This window comes from Adelges cooleyi, unplaced genomic scaffold (genome assembly GCF_023614345.1).
Source record: "Adelges cooleyi isolate 19-005CV unplaced genomic scaffold, UGA_ACOO_1.1 ACOO_flye_CR_arks_rails_tigmint_CR_PRNA_1, whole genome shotgun sequence".
NCBI classification, from domain to species: domain Eukaryota; kingdom Metazoa; phylum Arthropoda; class Insecta; order Hemiptera; family Adelgidae; genus Adelges; species Adelges cooleyi.
Genome location: NW_026095751.1, coordinates 7,138,828 through 7,160,521, shown reverse-complemented (window position 1 = coordinate 7,160,521; position 21,694 = coordinate 7,138,828). Strand labels below are relative to the sequence as shown.

At 29.2% G+C, this 21,694-nt stretch overlaps 2 protein-coding genes across 8 annotated transcripts; one reads left to right on the top strand and one right to left on the bottom strand.

The window, feature by feature from the left end:
- The first annotated feature begins 102 nt into the window (after nucleotides 1–102).
- LOC126836255 (collagen alpha-1(IX) chain-like) lies at nucleotides 103–7,611 on the top strand. Of its 3 annotated transcripts, none has more exons than XM_050569511.1 (18): nucleotides 103–251; nucleotides 1,438–1,514; nucleotides 2,234–2,269; nucleotides 2,594–2,834; nucleotides 3,363–3,579; nucleotides 3,756–3,923; nucleotides 4,010–4,084; nucleotides 4,143–4,238; nucleotides 4,335–4,415; nucleotides 4,643–4,723; nucleotides 4,809–4,898; nucleotides 6,420–6,476; nucleotides 6,604–6,658; nucleotides 6,719–6,811; nucleotides 6,876–6,953; nucleotides 7,018–7,113; nucleotides 7,188–7,241; nucleotides 7,315–7,611. In XM_050569511.1, exons 1-18 carry the CDS (start codon nucleotides 235–237, stop codon nucleotides 7,431–7,433), a joined length of 1,731 nt encoding a protein of 576 aa, XP_050425468.1. In that variant the 5' UTR covers nucleotides 103–234; the 3' UTR covers nucleotides 7,434–7,611. The 3 variants fall into 3 exon arrangements, with proteins under 3 accessions (XP_050425468.1, XP_050425477.1, XP_050425458.1); XM_050569520.1 differs by having other exon boundaries at nucleotides 6,719–6,820; nucleotides 7,027–7,113; XM_050569501.1 differs by having other exon boundaries at nucleotides 104–251; nucleotides 6,719–6,820.
- A 240-nt stretch (nucleotides 7,612–7,851) lies between these two features.
- On the bottom strand, nucleotides 7,852–19,905 carry LOC126836228 (ubiquitin carboxyl-terminal hydrolase 7). Of its 5 annotated transcripts, none has more exons than XM_050569464.1 (23): nucleotides 19,319–19,905; nucleotides 18,259–18,378; nucleotides 17,814–17,998; nucleotides 17,521–17,736; nucleotides 16,617–16,760; nucleotides 16,366–16,551; nucleotides 16,224–16,304; nucleotides 16,053–16,143; nucleotides 15,773–15,965; nucleotides 15,553–15,706; nucleotides 15,283–15,484; nucleotides 14,430–14,644; nucleotides 14,056–14,347; nucleotides 13,865–13,989; nucleotides 13,721–13,806; nucleotides 13,489–13,656; nucleotides 11,248–11,407; nucleotides 11,037–11,176; nucleotides 10,867–10,962; nucleotides 10,644–10,767; nucleotides 10,507–10,578; nucleotides 10,348–10,438; nucleotides 7,852–8,760 (listed from the first exon to the last, which is right to left on the bottom strand). In XM_050569464.1, the coding sequence occupies exons 1-23, from the start codon at nucleotides 19,380–19,382 to the stop codon at nucleotides 8,657–8,659; spliced, it is 3,309 nt and encodes a 1,102-aa protein (XP_050425421.1). In that variant the 5' UTR covers nucleotides 19,383–19,905; the 3' UTR covers nucleotides 7,852–8,656. The 5 variants fall into 5 exon arrangements, with proteins under 5 accessions (XP_050425421.1, XP_050425413.1, XP_050425439.1 ...); XM_050569456.1 differs by having other exon boundaries at nucleotides 14,430–14,651; nucleotides 15,287–15,484; nucleotides 19,319–19,903; XM_050569482.1 differs by lacking the exon at nucleotides 19,319–19,905 and adding an exon at nucleotides 18,889–18,985 and having other exon boundaries at nucleotides 14,430–14,651; nucleotides 15,287–15,484.
- Between the last annotated feature and the right edge of the window lie 1,789 nt (nucleotides 19,906–21,694).

The following is a 21,694-nucleotide window of genomic DNA, read 5'->3' as shown; positions in this document are numbered from 1 at the left end:
ATCTAATCATACATTTTCTTTATTTAAAAATAAATAAAATAAAACTTAATTCTTATCTTCCAGCTTTTCCCCCGCCACTTTGAATAGCTTATTCTTGGTAGTTGGTAGAGTGGCCACAGACCACAGTTGAAGCTAGAACTCTGACAAGATTGTTATTAAATGTATTTATAATTTTTTGATTTCTTATACATGATAAAGTAGATCACATTTTATTTCCCTCATTATTACTCCACTATGGTTCATTTTGTCGAGTAAGTATAGACTTTTAATTTGAACTGATTATAATAATTTTTTTTTTTTTAATAAAATATTTATATTAAAAAATAATAATAAATACAATTAAACATATTACCTATATTAACGGGCTAAAATACTTATCAATTGATTTAATTAAAAAATATAAAAATAAGTATTAGACTAAGTAATTAAAAATTTTTTATTTTTTTATTAAAATTTTAAAGTAACAAAATATTTATGAATAGTTAAAAATGTTTCTGAATATATATCTCTTAACATAAGATCAATGATTTACATAAATCGCTGGTACATGACATTGACAAATTTTATATACACAAAATTAAAACTTATTAATTAAAGACACTGTAAAGTGGTACTAATTTCGGTTATTTCATTTTTAATCTAGTCATATTACATATCGCATCTAAGATATGTAGATATTTTGGTGTCCAGAAATTGTATTAAATTTTATACCACTTATACACTTTATACTGCTTTTACTACTTTATTCAAATTTTAATAGAATAAATAATAATGTTTTCTACTAACAAATTAGGTAGGTATGCTACTAGCTTTCGTACGCAGTAAAGTATTAATATTAATTATTTATTATTGTAAATCTATTTAAAAAAAAATATATATTAATACACTCGTACTATGTTAACGCAGAGGCATAAACTTAAAATTATGGAGAGCCGAAGGGCATATTAAAGTTTTACCTATAAACTTAACAGTAGTCCACCTACACCGAATTCTATTATTATACTGCTACTTATTCTAAAAAAGGCATCTAAATATTAGAATCAATTGCAATTATTGTTCATCCCGTCAATGGTCATTATCTATTAGAATTTAATTATATTATTTTAATTTTTATATATTTGACAAAAACTAGACCTACAACATAAAATCTAGAATAAAACAAGATATAATTGAAAAGCGAAAACTCATTTATTTTTTAATCTAGTCTTTATTTGGCAAGACACGCGTGGCGGTTTTGTAAAGTCCTTCTAAAATTAACATGGTTTCTAGCTTTAAATATATACATATAATAATATTTGTTAAGTAATAAACCTATCACAGTGATGTCCCGTATAAATGAGACTCGTAAATACCAAACACTTAAAAATCTTGTCTTGTATTTTAAAAAAAAGTATTATAAATGTTTGCCCGTATAGTTTGATGCTTTTATTTTTATAGAAACTTCTTAAGATGGTGCCAAATAATTTTAGTTGGTATGGTTATTATCCCGACCGATGTTTTGGCGTTTTCCACAAGTAAGTATATAATTTAATAGCTTATTTTTATTATTATATAATATGAAGTATTATAATTTATAAATAAGTACATAGTTCGTGCCTAGACGGACTGCAATACTTTTTTGGGGATTCAACATACAAGTTAATTTGGATATTTTCCATGGCCAAAAACCAAATATATCTTTAGATACTTACATTTCGGGTGAAATTACTAATTAGGAGGAGGGGTCTCTTACAAATCATGGATATATGGAAGTACTGAAATTTATATAAACAGTCTTATAATTCATACATTATTATTTAAGTTATTGGCTTTGGAGACTTCACTTGGAAACTTTATACTACATATTATATGTTGTATTTAATGATATTTTACATTCTGAAGTACAAAGAAAAGTTTAAAAGTAGTTTTTAATGTTTAGATTCTGGAAGCCCCTTTAATCGTATAAACTTTTATAGTATTAAAACACATGGTCCATTTGCGCTAATGATAGTTTTACTTCAGAGTTTGTAAGGGTAAAGTAAATCTAACTGGTGCGGGAAGGGTAGGGTCTGTCCACCACATTCCTGATTCTAGCTTCTACTATAAAAACTACATCCTAATACCACAAAATCCCCTTAGCATGTGCAATTGTGCTAGGTAAAATGTTATTGTATAATATAATTAAGAGGATTTCAAAGTTACGTTTTTCTCTACCCTATCGTTATGTGATTTAAATCGTTGAATTGTATTTCAGACGAAACGAGTAAAATCAATCCTAGTGACTACTCAGGTATCTAGCTTGTATTATGTATATAGGTATGCGCTTGAGACGACTAATCCAATTATTCTTTGGAAATATATTTTAATTTAATCTACAACAATGTTTGAAGATTAACCAAACGAGACTAATAAATAATAAATATTATATAGTATACTAAATTATAATATAATTTTATTTTTCCTGTTTTACCTAGACTGAAGCGTTTATGTTTTGTTTTTATTATATTTAATTATTGGCCATGACTATTGGTCACCATAACTTTGCGGGTTTGACACCACTAAATAATATAGCTTTTATTACATCTGTTATTATTAAATATTCGTGTTTTTTTAGATTATGACGACGGACAAGAGGGCACAGTGAGATCGATGATCAAGGACCGCGATAATTTGGAGCCGTGTGGCGATTTTCGGCCGGGAGAAGATGATTTGCAAATAACAGATTTCATTAGAAAATTCAGATTAGACACGGCCGAAGAAATTATGAAAAAAAGAATTACCAAAGTGCAAGGATCCAATAGGTTTCAAACTGCTTACAGAGTGGAAAAAGCGGCACAACTAGTTATGTCCACAAGGTGCAAAAATATACATGTTTTTACCGCTGACAATGATGATTGATGACTATTTTTTTTTATATGTTTGTTTCATATAATTAATCTGCATAAAGCAGCTAACCTGAAATGTAATTGAACAAAAATCACATCTGCCCAGGCAATTTAACTCTATAGCAATAAATCTAATAATACGCTTTCAAATGCTTAATAGGTTGAACATAAATTCGAAACAGTAACATGCACAGTATATGTATGTATTTATAACTCTGTACGTGTTCATAAAATACGTAAAAAACAATTCACGTCAATGTGTATTTAATAAGCTTTAAGTATAACATTTGGTTTGATCATTTGTATTCGTATGTGTAAATAATTATCCTTAACTATTACGCCAGCAATTCAATAACCCTTCACCGAACCATGCTCTTATTGATGAAACAAATGATATAAGATGTATAACTCGGTTTCACAAATTCATTAGAATAATTTCAATTTCAGTACTTTAGTACTGTACAATGTACATAATTACGAATACACATTTTATTTTAGGGAACTATTTCCCCTGGGCATCCCGCAGCAATTTTCTTTTATTGTCACCTACAACTCAAAACTGTTGATGGCTACGCATTGGCACGTACTCCGGATTACCGACTACCAAAATACGACTAGTATGCAAATAACCGTCAATAAGGCTACAAGAAACGTAGAGTTTTCGATTGTAAATTATGACGGATATCTACAAACTGTTACATTTGAAGCGAATAATGTAAGAATTAAGATTTGAAGCATTATTTATATTCATTAATTCGTTATCCATAATAGTGGTTGTGAATATACATTTTACAAACGTGTTTGTTTGTTAACAAAACTATTACCCACTAAGTACAAAAGATTAACGAGAATAAAATTGATTATTTTTAACATTTTGTGTAATCCTATTAGATTTTTGATAGCAATTGGCACAAGCTACATTTCGGTGTGTTCTACGAACGAGTAGTTCTGTACATAGATTGCAAACAAGTCGGAGTAAAAATTTTGGAACCCAGGGGTACGGTGGATATCTTTGGAAATACCGCCTTGGCGACGGTTACCGATTTCCAAGCGGCCCCAGTAAGTTTAAATTAATAGTATTAACTATTATGTTAAATGGCAACGCACATCTTTATTATACATACATGAGTATTTAATAATTACAGGTAGACTTGCAATGGGTTACCCTCAGTTGCGATCCGACCAAACCTCAGAGGGAAGGTTGTGCGGAACTTCATCAGGTAAGACAGAAATACAATTATTATGCATTAATAAATATGATGAAATATATTTTTAAAGATTTTGGAAGAATCTCAAACGCAGCCATCACTAAAACCTAGTAAATGCGCAGCCGCTCAAGAAAGCAGCAAATGCTCCAAAACATTACAAATTGTGGTAGGTCATCAAACACTTTGCAATATTTCAAATTAAAATAATATGTTTTCTACTGCTATTTTGACAAATACTATTCTATTGTTTGTTTAAAAAAAGGGACCACCGGGACCTCAAGGGACACCAGGAACACAAGGACCAACAGGCCCACAGGGGCCTCCTGGATTGCCGGGACCTGAAGTAATATTGTAAAATCCCTCACTATTTATAGTCTATATATATATTTTTAAAATGTATAAATATATTATTTTTTCAAATTAATACTTCTTTATAATGTACTCGCTATTGGTAATTTTCAAAATATTACTAAAATTCCTTTCGATATTACTATATTTAAATAACCCATGTTAGTTGACAAGTGTCATACAATAATTTATTTTATTTTATGTTACTTAAATGGTTTTTAGGGTCCACGAGGATATCAAGGTTTACCTGGTAGCCCAGGTATACCAGCATTACCTGGTCAACATGGCGAAAAGGGGGACCCGGTAATATACGACATGAATAATTCATTTTACAGTACAACATATTTTTAGTAATTTACGATGAAACGTATATTAATACACATTTCAGGGAGAACCTGGTGCCCCGGGTCAAAGAGGCGAAGCCGGACCTCCGGGAATTACAACTTATCTGCCGGGGCCACCAGAATACATAAGACCCGTGAGTATATAACTTTAAAAAATTATAAAAACATATTTTATACAATATTTAATCTGTGTACATAATATATCAGAATTTCAACCAGTCACACAGTCCCGAATTAAGCCATTTTCTCCGGAATTAACTTTAAGGAATAAAATAGCTATCAGGTTCTAACAAATACGAAAATTAACCTAATGGTAACAAAATACAATGTCAAATTTTAAGTTGGTTGAATACAAATAATTAAGGGGATTCGATACCGACCGTTTCTAAGGAGTTTTGTATAGGCAATCATTTTGTGCGAAACAACATTATAGTGTGCGTGCTGTTGTATTTCCGTGATCACACCACTCTTATAAGCGGCCATTAAATATAGCAATAAACAATCACACCACCCGCCGCGGTGACGGTCAAATTGTTTTTATTTTTATCGTGATGAAATGTTATCTACAAAATAATATTATTTTGACCGAAGAGATCCATGATGGCCGAGGTAATTTTGTGTGCTTGTATCAGACGCCATCGCTCGAGGGCGTCACATCACTTTTCGGCGCGGAAAACATGACTCAGGGGATGCAAGTTCCTGGTGAACTGAGCAGTTTAAGCGCATACTTACCTATGAACAAAATTAAAGATCACGAGTTTATCTAGGGATTCACATAGTTTTTTTCCAATAATGATACTAGAGACCAAGTTATAGATCATTGAATTTTTAATTTTGCATTTTTTACTTCAAAACCTTCTTGGTTTGACGCGGCACTGGTTAGGTGGGTCTTGCACTTTAGATAGTAGATGCACACACGAGAAAATACAGCGTGGCCCTAGACATGTGTACGTGACAAGGAGACCGCGTCAGGTGGGGCAATCTATCCTGTCCACAAGAATACTATCGATAAACGTCAAACCAAACGAAAATCACAAACCCTTTCCCTTAGAAAAAGTGGACATTTTTAAATATAATGTATATGTTTTTCGATGCGTACTCTAAATAAATATATGAACGCACGGCAGTGAGCCAGTCCGAGTTCCAGCAAGCATGCCAACGTATCTTTACATTAACCAATTACCAATTCTTTAGATTTTTCTCACCCCCATATCTCTGCTTCTTCTTAAGATGGGCTATTCAAATTTGAATCATATATTAAGCTTATGTAGCGTAGAACAGTGTAAACAATTAAGGCTTTCATATTAAGCCTTTTCAAAAAAGGGAGAATTTATTATTTAAATGTTTACATTTTTGTTACTGGCTGACTCATTCACTCATTATCAAAATTTTAAGGCACTTCCAGTATCAGTAGAAATGTGAAATTTGGCACAAAGGTAATTATTATAGTATTTTTTAAAGGGAAGAATCTGAAAATTTCCATTTTCTCGAAATAAGTGCCGCTTAAATGAGGGTAGTTCTAAATGTGTGAAGTGGCGCAGTCCAGTAAGCGTATTTTAGGACGAGTGGTAACGGGGTGTCAAGTGTCCCCGTTACAATATTAATAATATCAGTAAAAAATAGATTATGACCTAAATATCATTAATGTTTTATAGGGAACTTTTGGCGGTGTTAAAGGAGAGCGAGGTGACCAAGGATTACCAGGACTACCCGTATGTAGTTTAAACAAAAATATTTACCAATTTTAGTATTCATTTAAGGTTCAAGCCAACCGTTTGTACATTAGATTTCTTTAGACGAGCTTTCTCACAATTAACAATAATTATTTAATATATTTAGGGTAAAAGTTTTTCAGAAATCGAGATTAAAGATATTTGTCTAGTGGTACTCAAAGGTAAAGTAACAAAAACAGCTTAATAACATATAAATTAATGGATTTTTATTATTTCCTTAGAACAACTTTCAGAACTTACTACCACTTTAGTAGGTCCACCCGGACCTCCTGGTCGATCGATTATAGGAAAACCTGGACCACCTGGTGTGCAGGGTTCTCCAGGTAAATACAATTTGAAATTACTCATAATTATTAACTCTCAATTGTTTTCTTATAGGTGAACCAGGACCACCTGGTTTAGGAATACCTGGGGAACGTGGTTTTCCAGGGTCTCCAGGTCTACAGGGCTCAGCAGGTAAGTAAATAATACAAAACTACATTCACACGTTTAAGTATGATGAGTAAAAGATGAAATGCAGGTCCCGAAGGTCCAGCAGGACAGAAAGGCGATAAAGGTGATAGAGGGACGGAAGCTGTTGCTTATGAAGGACCACCCGGGCCACCTGGACAACCAGGTAAGTTTTTAATTTATTGGAAAATAATAAAGTATTTTGCATGTGATGAACAAATACATTTTGACAATTTTTAGGGCCTACTGGGTCACACGGCAGGCCAGGCGATAGAGGAGAACCCGGAAGACCAGGTATGCAGTGTTTGAAAAAATATATTTAACAAAATTATTAGTGTTTGGTGTTTAAAAAGAACACTTTATTTAGGTCCAGTGGGTCCAAGAGGTTACCCAGGAACTCAAGGTTCACCAGGATATTGTGAAATGTGTAATAATGTATATTATGCAGCAAGACCTCTCCCAGCTGGAAATTTCAAAGGGCCTTAAATGTTTTTATTTTACGTTTTGTGAATTCCTACTTATCAATAAACCCAATACATTTATGTAGTTAAAAAAAACGTTGTACTACCAAGACTCTTAAACTTATTGAGAAACACTTTATACAACAAAATTATAATTTATTATTATATCATGTTAATTTAAAATAAAATACATACAAACTATATACAGTTAATCTCTTAAGATTTGGTTTTGATGAATCATTTGATTCTTGTACTCACATTAAAAACGATACTTAAATTCTGTGATAAGTTACTACCACATTACAACTGATAGTTTAACAAAAGCACACATTATTATTTAACCAACACATTATATTATTAGCTTCTATAACTTTATTTAGGCTAATAGTTTAATTTCTTAACACGTGAGCTAGAAAATATAAATCTCTAAAAAAAAAATTAAATATAAAAACAAATGATTGAATTTATTTACACAATTACATTGCTTTCAAAAATAAATTAACATTTCAATTAGTTTTTATTTATTGAAATGAGTACGTCGAAATTGAGGTTAACGAAAATCTGTTATTATTAGCAGTAACGGATTTACAGTTTACACATAAATAGGTTCTGAATATAGCCTTGCAAATGAAATGCACAGGTACGTTTATTATTAATTAATAAACTTTAGTATAGCACTCCAAACGTTTAACTGAGTTAGTTAAGTTAATCCAAACATTTTTCAGACTAAAATAACACTTGAATAAATGAATTAGGTATGGCAGCAACCTTTTTAAATGGTATACAAAAATATTGACCATTCAAGATTAACTAACCCAATTTAAACAGAACAATTATATAGCACTCTTGTAAATCCGCTACTATGCCACAATTAATGCATGATTATTATATCCAACTAACACATTAACATAAGAAGTTAATCAAATTAGCAACATTCTATAAAATTTTGAAAGTTTAAGTCCAAAATTAAATTATAAATTTACAGCTAAACGGCGTTTGTAAATTGTATATAAAATATATATGTATATAAAGTACTATGATCCATAAAATAAAAATAAAAAATACGGTAAGTACCATTTAAAACATATAAAATTGTTTTAAAATCAAGCATAATTGTAAATAATTAGAACAGCGGTTTTAATCAAACACAAACAATTTCACACATAGGACAAAAGTTTATCACCATCAAACCTTTAAACTATCACACGAAATATATATATATTTTTTTAATAATATGTACGCAAAGATTCAGTTGTAGATTTTGATAGCTTTTTCTAAATAATTTAAACGTGTGCGTTTAGTCTTATTTGGGTGTTCCATTCCTAACCATGGTCGTTGGCCTTGTCCTTGGGCTGAAAGTTAGATAATAATAAATAAAAATAAATGAAAGTTAATTATATATTAACAAATAAAATTATACAATAGAATTGTTAACTTCAAAAAAGTTTTAGGTAGCCTATACATACTAAATACCATACTTTATTTAACTATAAGGTTGCAAAACCAATGAGGGCGAAAATTAAAGTACCATTTCAAATGTCTTCCAATATCATTACGACATTGAGTCTTGAGAAGTTATTTGGCTAAAATCTGTTTTTATAACTTTTTTTTTTTTAAAAAAACCCTAATGGAAGAGTTTAAATATATCTGTCTATGCACTATGAACAGAATTTAAACATCATCAATTGACATTTATACTGTACCCTATCCTGTTATTGTGTACTACCATTATTTTATATAGAATACTGTGAAAACACTATCACGTATAGTTTTATCAAGACTTACTGCAAAAAAAAAAGTGTATGTGTAAACGTGTAAAATATGAAATTATACTTTAGGAAGTGTAATTTGTTAGTAAATACTATGTCGAAAATTGACAACAAAATCTGTCATTCATTGCTTTCTTGTTGAGTATTTGAAAACATCAACATTTTTCATTTGTTTCAAATTTCTATTTAGAAATTTGATTACCCTTATTTCTAGTGTAAAACCTGAATAAGAAGGATTCATTTTACTCAGCTCATAATGGTTTTAAAGTTAAGAGGACGTTATAACCTTTAAAAAATAATCGTAAAAAACGTGTTTACGGTAAAGCGTGTAGGTACCGTTAAAAAAAATTGTCTACGATTGTTATTTAGTTGATAAGAGAGAACATGTGTAGCCAGTTTAGATGAATTTTTTTTTTTTTAAATCGCTGTCAAGGATGCTGTGGACATTTCGAAAAATAAATAAACTATCAAAAAAAGAGTCAAGATTACTTAACTAATAATTAAACATCACAGTTTAGCTTTTAAATTACGATTTTACAAAAAATTGCCAATACCTAACACCTTAATAAATAGGGGGTATAACGTCATCTTAAAACATCCATGACGAAAATGAAAGAAAACAACATTATCAATTAACATTTATAAAGGAAATGGCATTTCCTTTTTTCAAAATATTTCTTAGAAAAATAGTTATCACTCTGAGAATTAATATGGGTACACTGCAAAGCAATATTATGTGTATCATTATTATATTCTTTTTTAACATCAAGTATCAAGCAAATAATATACAATGAAGAAAGAATACGTCACTGTCTCTAATATTGTATCATTTTTATCAATTTCAAAATAAGTGTTTTTGTTTTAAAACCACTACTGAGCAAAACACATTTGTGTAGTTATGTTTAAATAAGAAATACATTTAAAATTGCTGCCAAGGATGCTGTGACAGTCAGAAAAAAAGCTATAAATTAAGATTTTGCAAAAAATTGCATAAACCAAACTCATTAATAAATAGTAGGTGAAAATCCTATTAATATTGCAATTTTGCAACACTTAAAGATAGTGACATCAATAGTTTTTAAAATAAATCTGGAGTTTAATTTTTGTAAAGTCCCACCTTCACCTTACCTATTTAAATAAATAAAAACAAATATACAATAAACAACTTACATGCTGGAGAAACTTTGAAATCTTGTAGGTTCATTATATGAGTATCACTTATAAAATTTGCTCTTACTCCTTGACAAATTGCAAATTTGTACTAAAGAAAAAATAAATTGTAAAAATAATATATCTTTATATTGTGTACTATAATAGTAAACTATTTACTTTTTCCAATTCTTTATCTGGAATACCAGTCTTGATAGCAATTCGTTCTTTTACACTAGCTAATGTTTCTTCCTATAACATAAACATATTTTTTATACTTAAAAAAATATAATTGTTATTTTATTTTGTTTACATACGTGTACAATTTTTATTAGAAAAGGTGTACCAAAAGTAGAATATACTTCTTTTGCAAAATGATTAACAGGAACTAATAATTCATTTTCATTTATCTCCAATTCATCTTTAGGTATTTCTTCTACCCTATAAGTAATACAGTTTTTTTTCATTGTTACAAGTTCATATATTAATATTATTTCTTTTAAGTTATTCAGAAGTTTTACATTAATATTAAGCAATTACCTGTAATATTTTGCTGGGAAAACAGTACTTATATCTGGCATACGTACTCCAGGATTAAACCACTTACTAATTTTAGCAGACATAATCTCTAATGTTCTGAAAATTTAAGATGAATTTTAGTTTTTTTAAATTTATACATTATATAATGAAATTAGTTGTCAATTATATACCTAAACTGTCCGGAGCCATCAGGCGACAACTCGACACTGCCATGTAAAACTTCATAAAAATGTGCACACGAATTATCATTTTTATTTAAATACAAAATGATTTCCCTTTCATCTTTCAACTTTGGGCCACACCATATGATCTATAGACAAATTTTTTTTTTATAATAATATAAATATAATTTCTTACTTCACTTGTAAAATGTATTATTACTTTAACAGGTCTTTTGCTTTCTAGTTCATCAACTGGCATGTGCATTTCTTGATAGAAGAACTTTTTAGGATACCGTTTCCCACTGTTATTCGATATGAGCTCTCTAATAGGTCCTTGATATGAATTTTTAATTGGTTCACCAGGACATTCTTTTTGACCACTAAAAAGTAAGGTTTCATGAGGCTATTGTATGTAGGATTAGAACAAAAAAATACATTATACAATTTTATTTAAAAATAATTAATTTCGACCACACTCACACGCGCGTATAAAAAATAGATGTAAGATAATAATATCAAAAGTTTATTTTTTTTCAAAATGGCCAATTTGGTACCATAAATTTTGTTTTTAAGAAAGTTATGTTATATTTCTGAGTTGAAAAAATATACATTTTTAGGGTGTTTTTTGAATGTGAAGTATTCTTTCCCATCAAATGTAACTTTTTATTGTAAGTCTTTAAAAGTGAACAAATTGATCCGGTGGATAAAAAGTTATCAAGAACCCATGTAAAAAAATTATCAACATATTAAACCAAAAACTCTGTTCCAAAACGAAGCAAAAAAAATTGACAAAGAATTTCCTCAAAAACGAATTTTAACTTTTGATAGAAATGTAATCACAATAAAACTAATAGGAAATAAGTTGCCAGGATAACAAACCAAAAAAAAAAATTCAGTTAATATATAGGTCAGAACCTATATATTAAGTACATATGTTTCACATAGCTTTAATTAGATATAGCTTTTGTAACATTTTGGAAATTCTTAAGAAAAAATGTTTAAATAGATAATTGTATCACGTTAAATAGTTATTTGTAGGGATTATCTATTATTTAATAAATACTTTCCCAATATTATATTTTTAAACCATTATACAAGTACCCTAAGACATAAATACCAGGATTATCCATGTAAATTAATTTATGCACTGATTTCACATAAATGTCAATTTAATATACCTATTCTATAAGTTAGAATGTATTTACTTTTTTTTGATAAAGTAGTCAAAAATTCTAATTTTTAAAAATAAATGCTCAACTAAAATAATGTTACGGTACAATGCGGTGGGTGGAGGATCACACCCACGACTGTCCGCCTTCTAAGGCTAAATTAAGGGACCCTAGCCAGGACAGGAAGCTACCCTGTATCTGCCCTAAAATATCCCTAGAGACTCTTTGTAAATTTATATAACCGCCCAAAAGAGCAAAAGGGCCGGTCGTACCTTTAAGTAAATAAACTTAACTCTCAAGTAGCAACGTACAATATTATATATTTTAAAAGGCTTAACGCCGGTTAAGAATTAGTTATTGATTAAAATATTAAAATGACTGAAACAATATGTATAAATATATATTTAAAGGTATACACCTGTTACCTGGTCCGTGGGAATCCGGAGTTAGAACAGGTGGAGTGACACGCACAAAAATATAAATAAGATGCCAAATAATTAAGTAATTATAAAATACGATATTAGCGTGTAGATGGTAAGATGTCAACTGATTAGTATATAGGTGGATGCGAATACTGTCACCTAGCGCGAGTCGCGTCACTTCCCCTCCTCTAGCTATCATATATTTCTATTTGCATTATGCGCCCAGACCAGGGTGCTGTATGACATATTAGACCTCCCAGGTTTGGTTTGGAAGTAACGATAACCACCAGCCATGAACAATACTATTATTACTAATAATATGTCAGGCAAATGCCATCGTTACAGCAAGTGGTTTATTTATTTTTTTAAATACTTTAAGCCACTTTTAGTGTCATTTCTGCCCACTATGCTTCAACCCATTTTACTTAAATAGCATACCCCTATTGACCCGAAATTGTATGCAATTGGTGCTTTTGGTGGATTAAAGTTGCGAAAGTCAACTCCACCTCCCAAAACCGGAAGAAATAGAAAAGAAATGTTGCCGGCTTTTTAACCTTTCATTGTGCTGTAATTGCAGAACAAAATGTTGGATCGAGATGAAATTTTATAGAGCATGTAAAAAAATTGAAATATGAAACCAAATTCAAAATCAGCAATCCAAAAAAACATATTATTTGATCTCTTTTTTAATACTTAATAATTGTCTAAATATTGGGTACACCAGGTTTGTTTAACAAAAACATTAAATGTCTGTTGGTTGTATCAGCTTCCCGTATGACTTGTGACATAATTTTGTTTTAATAATAATATTGTAAAGTAAACTAAGTGTAGTATCTTTTAATTTACAATTTATTAAATATAAAGTATTACCTAATACTGAAATAAAGTTGTAGTTTTCGTTGATCAACTGATACCCTTTCAGCAACTTCTTGTAGCATATCATGATAATTCATATACATTGACATCCCAATTGTAAAACCTGGATCCCCAGGAATTAATTTATCACAAAATGTTATATAAACTTGGGCGCTAACATTCCTGAAAATAAAAATTATTATGATGGATTATGTAAAGAAAAAAAATTAATTTTATAACAACTTACTTAAAATGGTCGATTACAGAGGGATAATTTCTTAAACATTCTTCTTTTTGATATATTAATATTTCACCATATAAATTAGGCATGAACTAAAAAGAAATAAAATTTGGAGTAGAGTACATTTTTTTAAGTCATAATATACATTACATCACTAATTGAATCTTCTAGCCTAGCTATTCTTTCTACTTCTCCTTTATTGACTTCCTTATAAAGTGCAAGCTTTGTTTCTTCTTCAAACCCAGCTCGCTTGTTCATGATATTAATAAGTGAGTCTAGAACATATACATTAATAAGTTTATAAATAAAATACTAATACAATGTCTATAAATAAAAAATACCTAATGGTGATTCATAACTGATAAAGTAATATCCGCAATACACCAAAAGTCGTTCTTCGGGTATAAATAGCTTCAAGAAAACAAGAAGCTGGCTATTTTTATCGTAAGGCGCTAATGAATTGACACTAGGTTCAACTAGTTCTAGCCATATATTCCACGTAGATCCTGTACCTTCCTGTATATCTTGAATTGTTTTAGTGCCGTTCTCTTCAGGATCAAGGTACATTGGTCGTAGAGAGTCAAATTTACTAGTAGTTAGTGGCCAAATTCTAATTTGGTTTGTTTGATATTTCTATAAATATGAAAAGAAAAATTTGTTTTTTAAATGTATACCAATTTATTAATTATTTATGTTAATACTTTGAGTAACTTACAAATGTTTCTGCCATGAGTGTTTGAATTTCATCTAAAGTACTAGATTTCTTCACTTTAACCGTTCTGAAAGTGGGTTGTTCTAAATCAAATAAATCTACTCCCAAGTAACTATCGAAACACTCCTCCAAGAATACTTGAATATTAGTGTATATGTGCAAATCGTTACGCTCTTTTCGCCGTATTGATTCAATTCGTTTTTCATCTTGCAATCGTTCTACCAACTAAACACATACGAAATCATCAACATAATACCCTTAATATGTTATAGTACATAATATATCGTAAGTCTAAATGTCTTGAAGACTAAATATATTAATTATTATATCTGATTAAGGAGTTTATTTTTTACACTGATACGTAACAATTTTAACTTATAATTTTTCTTATTTTTTTTTGTCACTTATTTTATTTTTTTATTTAATTAATAACTTAACCTTCCAGCGGGCATGCTATTTGCAAAAACGTTAGTGGTTGTGCGTTGTATAATTTATAACAGTATGTAGTGATCAATCACTCCCATGAAAACCAACATGCAAGAATACAATTATAATTGCATGAAAGTCACGACGTTCAAAATCAAACAACGATAAAGAAGAAGAGATGTAGTGATAATTGTCACCCGATTAATTTGTATTAAATATTGATGCATTTACTGTACCTTAATACTTTTTTTAATAATAGGCTGTAATAAAATAATAGCAATATACATGCACTAAACATATTAATAAGTACAAATATGTTGTGTTATTTTTAAAAGCGCGGCCGCTGGAAGGTTAACACAAATTTAAAATTATATACATTGAAATGTAGTATTTAAATTATTAACTTTAATTACATTTTAGTCTTGTTCACTAACCTCTTTTGGTATATCACTGATTGTCACTTCTTGCAAGACATTTTTTAATTCAGAATCTCGTATATACACCAACATATAAGCATTCGTACATTGTTTAATAGGCATAATATTTTCATCACCATCGTGCCCACCAAAATTATGTTCAATAGCTTCTTCTTTGGGACAGCGTGATACTACATCATCATCAAATTTACACCACTGAAGAAAATTTTTTTTATATTTTAACATCGAGCATTTCAATACATTATTAATAATTAAATTAATACTTTGCCATCTCCTTTAGGATTTATGAAAACAACATAATGTCCACCATGGTTGTCCCCACTATGAACTAGAACAGCGTGTAGTATATAATCAGCTGGTGTATCCTCTTTAGTTTTCAAATATTCATCCAAATTAATTTTATCATAAAACTCAAATCTAGAAGAAAATAAAATGTATTTTAGTTTTAAAGTTGTATTTTGTGAGCTGCAGTATGAAACTTACCGATCATTGAATTTTACAGAACTATCAGTAACCGGATCATATTGAAATCGCATCAAATGCAAATAAAATACTGGAGGAAAAGACGCAAATATAACACCTTTCTCAGCATCTTGTAAACCATATTCTCCAGCATCATATCTATTATCACCATCTAATATTTCAACTTGGATATAATCTTGAAAAGATTCATAAACTAAAAATAATAATAAATAAATAAAATAATGTTTAGATGTAAAAACTAGCAATTTATTTTAAGTAAACAATTGAACAGCCGACTTACTGTTTTTCTTTCCTTTAATATTTAGCTGGATGTCATAAAAGGTTTCAGTTCTTTTTGAAGTGTAATCCACATTTTTGCAATTTATATAAGACTAACACAAAATAAATTTAATATTTAATAATATTTTGATGAGAATAATTATAATAAGTACAAATATATGTATTTACTTACTATCATTTTACCCTCGAATAGTTTTGGAATAGTTCCTTCAACACACGTACCTTTCATTTTATTTTCCAATTTGTCTAACAACTTAAAAAGTAGAAAATATTAAAACATAAGAATATTAGCTAAATTATGTGTTGTTACATACAACTCTCAAAAATTCTTGAACATCATGTTGCATAAAGGAATCAAGTGTCTCCCATCCAAAACTTTTGGTTAATTTTTTTGTTCCAACAGGCTTGTCTAAAAATTGGAGTTCATAAAACACTCGTTGTAAAGCAAGTGCAACACTTTTATTGCTATCATCACTTTCAGTAGGCATTTTATAAACAGCCTATAATAGTTCAAATTATTATAAAACCTATACATAATCTCTTTAGACACTGAAAAGCTACTTACTTTGCGAAGTTGATTTGTAAAATATAATGCTTGTAACAAAGAATTCATGTAACACGTAGCACCTTGATTCTTAAGCCCTACATAACCAGTATGTTTTTTGGAATCCCAACTAACACCGTGTGGTGCATCAGCGGATACAAAAACCTGTAAATCGATCCGAATAATTAAAAATATCTTTTAAAGCAAATACAGTGGGGATAGGGCATAGTGAAGTTTGATGCAAATAAGTAGATAGTATAAATGTTAAACATCAATAAAAATCATTATAACGGCAATAATGTGCTTAAAATTGTTTTTTTTTAGTATTAGAGTGGTTACATTATTATGATTGTTGGTGTATAATAATAATTATTACAATTTATGGATGTTATCACCCATTAATTTTAATTAACAATATCATGAAAATATTATTATTATTATTATTTTGGTTTGTCAACATAAATCCATAGTAAATTATTTAAAGAATATTTTATATAAATTTGGGACTAATTTGAATATTTATAAAAAAGTTACAGCACATCATAATTTTAAGAGTTGAAAAACATGTAAATCTATTTTTCACGAGTTTGAAGGAGAAGGTGAACCTTTGAAATTTTTGGCCTAATAAAATACCTTTCAGGTACAACTTCTGATCTATAGATGTCCTACATAAAGAAATCGGTTCAGTGGTTCAGGAGGTACTGTTGGGTCCAGACAAAAATAAAATAAAACGATACTTTCTCAGCTAAGCATTGAAACTAAAAATAATGATTTAATAGTTCTTGAAAATTATTTTAAGATTAAAATGAAAAAAAAAAAAACTGATTTTCAATATATTAATAAGTTGTATTCTTTATATAAATGTTAAGTAATATGGCAGTTATGGAAATTTCAATTTAGCATTTCAACTTGGATTTTCATTTACCTCAAATATAACTGTATCATTTTTAATAAATCCTTTGGATTCATCAGTAATATCTTCCCACGACATGAAGAAACTAAATCCCCAATCATTTTCTTTTGGATAAAATAAATGTTGAATTTTCCTTTCTATGTTTGTAGTACCTTCTTTTTGGGATATCACTCGAAGTTCAGCAGTTGCATTTACACTCCAAGAGTTATTATCAGAATCACCATTACACTAATAAAAAATAAATTATTACCATAATTGCAAAATCAAGTTTAAAAAATCTTAAATATTTAACAAACAAATCATACCTGAAGAAAGAAACCAACAGACGGTTGATTAGGTTTGGCTGAACGGTTATCTTGGCCCAATCTATGCATTATCATAATTTTCCAAGGAAGATCACGAACATAACAAGGTGCAGAAAGTCTTTGTTCTTTTGATTTGCTAAAGTTTTCAACAACATAGCGAAAAGTAGCTTCTGATCGAGCATTATCTAGAAAAAAATAAAAAAACAATATATATTATAATAAAAAAGGAAAAGAATTATGTTTGTACGTTTGGTACCGCAAAGTTTGCTAAAATTGAGTTAAAACAATTATTACACATGTACACTCATAACCTTATATTCTTTACACATATTACATTAATCATATTTATTAAAAATGAATAACTAGAAGACTGGCCTTTTTACGCGTAAAGCACAGATATAATTCAACTGAATTTAATAATAAATGCTACCACAAATTAATTCACCTTCATCCATTTCTACATCTGTTATAGTAGGTGGCTCTGGTTCTGGAGGGTCTACATCATTGATAATTGAAACGTCATGTGGATCGTCCATCATCAATGGAGATATATCATTGTTGAATCCTAAAACAAATTATAAAATTATTAGAACATTTTTATTATTGTTATAACATAATAATTTTTATAGATTTTTCAATTGAATGTTGAGATTTTAAACTGATTTAAAACCAACTTTGGTGGCTTAGACAAATAAGTGAACAAAATTATAATAACAAATTATCACAAAATAATGTATACATCTACATTACTATTAATAGAAACCTGGTAACATGAGCCTAAAAGGATCAATGTTACCTTATTCTTAGAAAATAATTGTTGCACACTATTCATGTAAATTAAAACACCTGTTATCCTATTGTGGAAAAAAATTGATGGTTAGTTTTGTAAAAAATGTAATACAAGAACCATTTTACAAAAAAAAACTTTAAACCTCATTTACCAACTTTTACAAATATAAGTAGGTACATTCAGTAAGTTTTAATAATGAAATAAATCTTCACAGGACTATGAAAGAGTACATGATCTTAGGAAAATAGGTTAAAAAAATAAGTGATAAAAACTACATAAAATAACCTCTTTTGAAGGTTGAAAAACGTTCTTCAAGTGTAGGGCAGGTGTAGAGGCTGTATTATTTTTTTAAATTGATTTTTATTAAAAAATAAAAAAATTAAACTGTATATTATGTTACCTATACGATAATGTTTAAATCATTTTTAGCTTTTTAAACAGGTCAAAGAAGTGATAATGCATAAAAAAAGAGTAGTGGTCATTTCAGAAAAATGTAGTTAGGCTTATTTTTATGATAGGTTATCTACTATTTTAGAACCTAACGAGATAAAACAACTACAAAATAAAACAACTTGTTTTTGACACAAAAAATATATGAAATTAATTCAGTCGAATATTTTAATGAAATATATTAATACAATACAGACACAAACACACGAGTGTTACGTTTCATTAAAAATGATTAAAAAATAATAACCGTCACAGGAAAACTTACCTTCGGTTGTATCCATTTCTTCCGGTACGTCATTTTGACTGTCCCGTTCAACCATGTGGTTCATAATATTCTGGACAGGAATCGATTTAGGAGTTTTGTTCTTTTTCCGTTTGCCGAACCCGAGGGCACGTTTATGTTCCGAATACTCGTCGTCACCGGCGACCAAAACGAACTTGACTGGCTTGCTCAGTGTACGCCCAATTTTTTTTCTGCGACTGTCTAATGAGAACGACACGTGCGCCCTGTATACACCACAATCGACGAAACGGCGCAACGGTGTTTAAGCCGACGTGTTAACACCATTCAAAAATTGTTTTTTTTTTTAAAAATCACTGTTCAGACGTTCGAATTTTACGTCATTAACGACAGCGCACGTTCTTCACGTTTGACGGAGTATCGTCACAGAAACGGAATAACAAACAAGATGGCCGTACTTGAATATTATCCCCGCGTACTACATCATGCCGGTCACAGTCACATGGATGCCGTAACGGAAACGGGCAGTGTGCCCCAAACTGGTGACTTGAAAGCAAAAAAGCTATATAGTTTGCAATAATAACCTACGTGAGAAATAGCGGAAACACGTACAACTTGACAAGTTACACGAGCAGCTGTTCCCAGTCTATACTCAATAATACTCATTAGCCGTTACTTCAATAATACTTATCGTATCATTACTGTATGTGAATGCATGACTAAATAAATAATTTATAATAGAAATAGTCATGACTGTATGTATACTAATCTATGCATTACTCTATTACAAATTGAATTTGCTGTTAGAGAGTCAGGAGACTAGATTATAAAAATAATGATTGTATTTGTTCAAACTTGGAACTATTAGTACCTATGACCGATAACGACATGGCTTATGGCTAGTGTTTTAATTATATTATATTATGATTATTCTTGTGTTGTGTACTATAGTACACAGAAACTCATTATCATTATAACATTTTCTTTATACTACTTCATTATTTTAAGTTATCGGCAATTGACTTACGAGAGGGAGTAATTTATTAATATTATTATTAAAACAGTTCAATATATTGAGTTAATACGAAACATTCCCCAGACTAGACCAATATTTGTATTTAGTCTTTGTACCACTTTTAATTTCTAATTAATAATATTCTAGTTTTATGAAATTGATTTGGCCATTACAATATATGATATATACATATATGTATTCTAGTTTTATTAAATTGATTTGGCCATTACAATATATGATATATACATATATGTATTTTAATTTTAAAATGGTTTTCTTACCATCATTGGATTGCATAAAAAAGAACTTCTGTGATAGAAATTGAAAAGACCCCTTAGTAAATGACAAGCGTCATATAATTTATAGATACTCGATGGTATTTTCTATTAAATTAATATTTTATAATATAATAATTATTTAAACAAGTTATAACCAACCGTTTTCGCACACGTAACAACTTAAGAGTTAATAATAATAAACGCGAATTATAAATACTACTATAATAGGTACATTGTACAGCATATAAACAACATTTACCGCGATGAATCATGAATATATTTTGATATCTTACCATCACTAACTCACTATGCCGGTTAATTTGTATGTACCAGTAATTGAATTTAAAAATGAATTTTATTATAAATTACATGTATAATTTCATTTATATTTAAAAACAAAGAATGCAGTTTTAAATAATAAATACATTTTATTTGGTGTGGTTATTAATGAACAATAAATAATACTCAACTACACAATAGTGTTAACAAACCAAATCTTTTGTTTTTTGTAAAGTTAAATGTTGCCTAAATAAATAATTATAACTTATAAAATACCATTAATGCATGTAAACCATAATATAGTTATTATGGTTTAAATACTACATACTTAAATATTAAAAGATGAATAATTATAAGTGGTAAAGATAATAAAGAGTAAAAAAGTAAACAAATTTGTTGGCTTGTACAATAAAATAGCAAACTAAATTAGATATCATTTTGCAGATGTAAAATACTATTTTATATTATGATAATTATAATATTATAACTTAGAAGTATCCAAGTTCTTATAAAGACATAGATCATCGGTAGTAAACATTTTATGTAGTGTACTCTATATTTAAAATAAACTTTTTTTAAGAACTAGTCTAATGAAAATTATGAAGTATTCTGATTGTATAAATTGTTCTTCGCCAACTCTTATACTAGTTTAGGAGTTATTGGATTGTGACTAGTAGATATCGTCATAAAAATAATTTAGATGAAAAGGGTTGGTGCAATTTTTAATCTAATATAATTTGTTTAGTTTTAGCCTGTTCTATTACATTACTATAATAGCACCATTTATTAAACAATTTTAAATAAAACCTATTTTCAATGACATACTTA

Coding starts and splice junctions, on each gene's coding strand:
- LOC126836255 (XM_050569501.1), top strand. Junction 6,659..6,718: donor TTGTCTAGTGGTACTCAAAG/GTAAAGTAACAA, acceptor TTATTTCCTTAG/AACAACTTTCAGAACTTACT. Junction 6,954..7,017: donor AGGTCTACAGGGCTCAGCAG/GTAAGTAAATAA, acceptor GATGAAATGCAG/GTCCCGAAGGTCCAGCAGGA.
- LOC126836228 (XM_050569456.1), bottom strand. CDS start 19,382: ATGAACCACATGGTTGAACGGGACAGTCAAAATGACGTACCGGAAGAA. Junction 17,999..18,258: donor AGATGTAGAAATGGATGAAG/GTGAATTAATTT, acceptor ATTTTTTTCTAG/ATAATGCTCGATCAGAAGCT. Junction 14,348..14,429: donor CACTCATGGCAGAAACATTT/GTAAGTTACTCA, acceptor TCATATTTATAG/AAATATCAAACAAACCAAAT.